Source organism: Panthera uncia, chromosome A2 (assembly GCF_023721935.1).
Source record: "Panthera uncia isolate 11264 chromosome A2, Puncia_PCG_1.0, whole genome shotgun sequence".
NCBI classification, from domain to species: domain Eukaryota; kingdom Metazoa; phylum Chordata; class Mammalia; order Carnivora; family Felidae; genus Panthera; species Panthera uncia.
The window spans coordinates 718,721-723,919 of record NC_064816.1 but is presented as its reverse complement, the minus strand read 5'-3'; the positions used below and the strand labels follow the sequence as shown (position 1 = coordinate 723,919).

Here is a 5,199-nt window from a genome sequence, read left to right as displayed (position 1 = left end):
ATGAGCTGCGGTCCTGGCTACAGGACAGTGCCAGCCAGGGTGCCCTCTGGGCCACGCCCCACGGACAGGACAGGTGCACGGCCGGTAGGCAGGGTCTGGGCCAGATCTGTGGATGCCACGGGGTATGCTGGTGACCGAGAGACGCGGGCTCTGCTCCCCGAGGCCCCCGGACGAGCCCTCGCTGAGGCCCCCGGGGCTGCGGTGTCAGCTTGTGTGTCTCTGCAGGGCAAGCCCGACCTCAACACAGCCCTCCCCGTCAGGCAGACGGCTTCCATTTTCAAGCAGCCGGTGACCAAGATCACCAACCACCCCAGCAACAAAGTGAAGAGTGACCCCCAGAAGGCCGTGGAGCAGCCTCGACAGGTGAGCCCACGGGCCCGGCCTCCTGCCCCCACACTTCCCGGGCCGCCGTGTGGCAGCCTAGCTTGCGTCCTGTGGGGGCACACGTGCAGCCTTATAACTGCTTTCTAAAAACCATGATCACCTGTGCTTTTGTGCGTGTTTTCAAACGCCCGTACGTAGCTGGCGTGCGGCCTGGGCGGGAGCAGGAGGCTGTGGGAGCCGCTCACGGGGCCCCCCGTCTTCACCGCCCTCGGTGGCATTTGGATTGTAGCCAACTAAGTAACCACTCAGAGACCTGTCCTCTGTCTTCTGCTTTGGAGCACGCCTCTCAGTGCACTGTCCCCAGAGTCCCCGGTGCCGTCTGTGGGCACGAGCTCCACACACCTTCAGGGGCTGCCGGGTCCGTCCCCTGCCTGTCGATGGTGCCCGGTCGTGGTGGGTTGACCGGGTCCATCCCCCTGCGCCCGGGGCCTCTGATGGGCCTCACAGCTCAGCTCTGGGTGGACGTTGCGCTTCTGAACGTCAGTGTGAGGGGGGCATTGCCCCGCTGGGGTTGGGCCATCTTTTGGGAACCATAGACTGCCAATGCCGACGGCAAGTCTTGCTTCCCGGGTTGGGGCTTCTCCGGCCCCGGGAGGACCAGGCAGAGGCCAGCAGCACCCTCGTTCCCAAGCGAGGCACTCTGGCAGGTGTGGGGGTCAGAGGTCACGCCGGGACTGCCACCCTCCACGAGGATGCGCCCCAGCTCTCCCCCGGGGCACGGCTGCCTGTTGTGGGGGCACAGCTGGCCGTCCGCCGGCCTCACGTCTGTTTGTCCGGTGGCAGCTCTTCTGGGAGAAGAAGCTGAGTGGCCTGAACGCCTTCGACATCGCCGAGGAGCTTGTGAAAACCATGGACCTCCCCAAAGGCCTGCAGGGTAATCCCAGGAGAGGGGTGGGGCTGGGCAGGGTGGGGGGGTGGAGGGGTGGGACGAGGGCTGTCCTGCGGGGCGGTCCCTAAGAGGCCCGGATGTGTGTGATTTTGCTCGCGCGCGTCGTCAAAACACAAGCACGCTGTAACCGCGAGTCACAGCCTCTGCTGCTGTCACGAGAGGGATCGTGTGCCTGTGATGGGAGACTCGGGAGCGAAACCAGAGGCTGAGGGAGAGCGGCCTCGGGTGCCCGGTGCTGAGCGCCCTCCTGCCCCCTGGTAGGCGTGGGACCCGGCTGCACGGACGAGACCCTGCTGTCGGCCATCGCCAGCGCCCTGCACACCAGCACCATGCCCATCACTGGGCAGCTCTCGGCCGCCGTGGAGAAGAACCCCGGGGTGTGGCTGAACACGGCCCAGCCTCTCTGCAAGGCCTTCATGGTGACCGACGAGGACATCAGGTACCGGCCCGTGCGCGCCCCCGTCCGGCTCCTGCCTGTGGCCGGCGTGGCCCCCGTGTGTGAGAGCTCTGGTCTCCCCACGGCCCCGCTGTTCCGCCGGCGCTCTTTGGGGGTCGAAGTGGATGTGGTCACCGCGAGGGCGCGGGTGTGGAAAGCACCCACGGGAGCTTTTCCGCGAGTCTTCGATCGAGGGCAGACCAGAGGCGGCCTGCGGAAGGAACGGGAAGCATCCTTGCCGTTTGGGAATGTTCTTGGGAAGAGAAAGTGGCTCTTCCCCCGGGTGGACACGCTCACAGTGTGGCCCGCCCGTCTCGGGCACGTGAGGCCTTCGGGGTGCCTGCCGGGGGGTGCCGCAGAGAGTGCCGTGAGCCCCAGACACGTCCCGGGGCCTGGGATGTCGGCCGGGTCTAGGCTGGGCCGGGGGCTGGGGCGCCTCGGGAGGGTTTCCCAGCCGAGCTGGTGTCCAGGTGCAGGCGGGCTCGTGGCGGGAGGCATCCGTCTGCTGGAACCATCTGGGCAGGCGTCCCGGCGAGACGTTTGAGCCGGCAGCGTGGAACGTGTGTCCTCTCGAACCGAGGTGTGAACACACAGCCGAGGTCAGAGCAGGTAGGGGCTCTCTGTCGGCCCCACACAGAGAAGGGGCCGGAACCGCGGCGGAGCGGCCTGTGGGCGGGCGCCCTGCCGCAGGACCGAGCCCCAGGCCCCGCGGGGTGACGCTGGGGAATAGCCCGCGGCCCCGCAGAGGAGTGCGCTGCCAGGGAGTTGGAGGTAGAAGGGAAGAACGCGACCGTCCGGAAAGGCTGGATGGGTGTTTACGGCTGAGCAGAACTTCTAGACCTGGGAGAAGCTCAGTCCCGAGGGAGGGTCAGGCAGTGGACTCGGTCGTGTCTGGAGAGGGGACGGGCGGCCGGCGGCGTGGTGCGGCACGGGCCGGGGCCAGCGTCTGCCAGGCCCGGGGACGGACGCGTGCCGGGTCACATTCGGGCGAGGGAGGGGAGGCGGGCCTTCTCACAGTCTGGGCTGACGGCTTTCTAGGCTGTGGTAGCGGAAGCCGAAAGACCGAGAACGCCGTTCTCCACCTAGAATTGTGCGCCTGCAGAACTCCCATCAGCCACGGGGCGAGTGACACTCTGGCCGGGTGCGGTGACCCGACACCGCTGTCTGCTTTTTCTTTGCAAACCCCGCTCGAGCGACGCTTCGGGGACTCCGTGCGCCCGTGCGCCGGACCCCAGGGGGAAGCAGACAGGCGGTGACCCATCGGCCGGGCCTGCGGGGCCCGCTGGGAGGGGCAGAGGCAGACGGGGGCGGGGGGGGGGGGGGGAACGCGTCTGGGGACTTGAGCCCCCAGCCCCGGGGTCGCCCAGGCGGAGACGGACCGTAGGACACGGAAGCTGAGCCGGAGGGCGGCTGGCTCTGCGAAGGTCGCCGCCAGGATGCGGGACAGAGGGCCCCGGAGGTGACCCGCCCACATACGCCTGCCCGCGCTCTCCTCCTGGCCTCGCGCCGTCTTCCCAGAGGCGGGGACGTGCCGCAGCCAGCGCAGCCCCTGTGTCCCCAGGAAGCAGGAAGAGCTGGTACAGCAGGTGCGCAAGCGGCTGGAGGAGGCGCTGATGGCCGACATGTTGGCGCACGTGGAGGAGCTGGCCCGGGACGGCGAGGCCCCGCTGGACAAGACGGGCGCCGACGAGGACGACGACGAGGACGACGAGGACGACGACGAGGAGCCCGACCAGGACCAGGAAACGGAGCACGTGTAGAGCAGGTCGCCGGCCAGGCGGGTCCCGGTCCACAGCTCGCGCGCGGGCAGGGCCCGCAGGGGTGAGGGACGTGCCCCACGCAGGGCGGCGGCTGTGCCGGCGTCCCCGGAGGGCAGCTCCCCGCCAGGGCGCCGATGGCGCCCTCTCCCCGTCCTTGCGGAGGCCCTGCCCGCGGGGAGCCGCCTGCCGACCCCGCCGTCTCCACGCTTGGACCGGGCTCCGTGGCCGGGCCCGGCCCGGGAGGAAGGGGGCCCCTCCTAGGTCTTCCCAGGCGTGTCCCCTCCCCGGGGTCCCCGGGGGCACGGCTGGAGGACCGCCCCTGCCCGGCGGGCTGCCGCGCTTGCTCCTCTCCAGAGGACGTGAGACCCGAAGTGCCAGCCGCTCCCGGGCCCTGCCCGCGGGAGGCCCCCGCTTGGAGCCGTCGCTGTCATTCCGCGGCGGACTCGGGGCCGGCCTCGTCCCCACAGCTGCCTCACACAGGACAGCTGCCCCCAGGCGGCCTGCGAGGGTGCTCGAGGGGCCAGAGAAACGTTTTCTGGAACGGTCTTGGTCCCCGATCCCTGCACGAGGGATGATGGTCCGGGGCCAGCACACCGGCCTTTCCGGAAAGGGGTGCAGGATGGCTCCCCAGCCATGATGGCCCGGGGTTCATCCGGAGGCAGTGGGGCCACCCAGACGTTTTCCTTCAGTAAACCCGGGACACGGATGAGGCGGGACGTCCGCGTAACGGCTCGAGCCTTGTGTTGGCCGCACGTGGACGTGAACTGTGGACACCTGCCCTGCCGGAGGCTCAGCCACCGCAGAAAGAAACTGCTCACGGCCAACTGCCTCCCTGTCTCCTCCCTCCCCCGTGCAGCAGGGACAGTGACTCCCGGCTCTCGGGGCCAAAGCTCTCCCGAGTTCCCATCCTGGGGCGTGTTTTCCGGCCCAGCATCCCTGAGCGCCCGGTGCCCCGAGCAGCAGCCTCCGGGGAGCCCTGGACACAGGGCGTCAGAATTGTGGTCCTTAATCCCCGTCCCCTCCAACCCTGAGTGCCTTGGGTGAGGGGAGCCACCCTGGCCCTGCCCGGCCCTGCCCCACAGCCTGAGACTGTTGGGAAGGCCCCGGGTCGCTGCCCCGTGCGGCTGTCACCCTGGCTGATGCAGGGGGTAGGGGAGGTGGGAGCCACCTGCGCCTCCGAGGATGTCAGACCGGCAGCATCTCTCAAGCCCAGTCAAAGCACAAACCCTCGAGACCCACCCACGGGGTGCCCCGCATGGGCTGTGGTGCCGATGCCGGCCGGGGGGTGGGGGGGGGTGAGGGGAAGGCCCCTCCGCGAGGCCGCAAGCCATCCTGCCCTTCCCGGGGGGCCACGGCCACTGAGAGGGAGCTACGTCCGGGGCTGGCCCCTGTGCGGGCCTGAGTGCGGGGGCCCGGGAGGCACCCTGTCGGTGGGCAACCGTTGAATAAAGCCATCTCGGTGAGTGTGGTTTGCAGCCTTGGTTTAATTCTGAATACCTAGGGCCTTTGTGTCCAGGGAGGGTGGACCCCCGCCTGGGCCTTCAGCGCTGGCTCTTGTGTTTGTTGCCTTATCACGGGCTGGAGACCGGGGGGGGGTTTCAGGGGGGGGGGGCTGGTGCTGGGGAATCCGAGGACCCCTGTGGCCTTTCCCAGGGAGGGCGGAGTCCCCCCAGGCCACAGAAGCTCCTCCCACTTTTGGTGAAAGAGCCAGTCTGGTGAAGCCTTCCTGA

General features: G+C 69.0%; 1 protein-coding gene across 1 annotated transcript in view; it reads left to right on the top strand.

The window, feature by feature from the left end:
- The window catches only part of MBD3 (methyl-CpG binding domain protein 3), a 10,602-nt gene extending 5,664 nt beyond the window's left edge, over positions 1–4,938 (top strand). Inside the window, exons 3-6 of the mRNA XM_049639518.1 lie at positions 226–363; positions 1,168–1,258; positions 1,535–1,712; positions 3,271–4,938. Of these exons, the coding sequence (XP_049495475.1) occupies positions 226–363; positions 1,168–1,258; positions 1,535–1,712; positions 3,271–3,469 (606 nt within the window). The 3' untranslated portion in view covers positions 3,470–4,938. The remainder of the gene's footprint in view (positions 1–225; positions 364–1,167; positions 1,259–1,534; positions 1,713–3,270) is intronic.
- Positions 4,939–5,199: the final 261 nt, after the last annotated feature.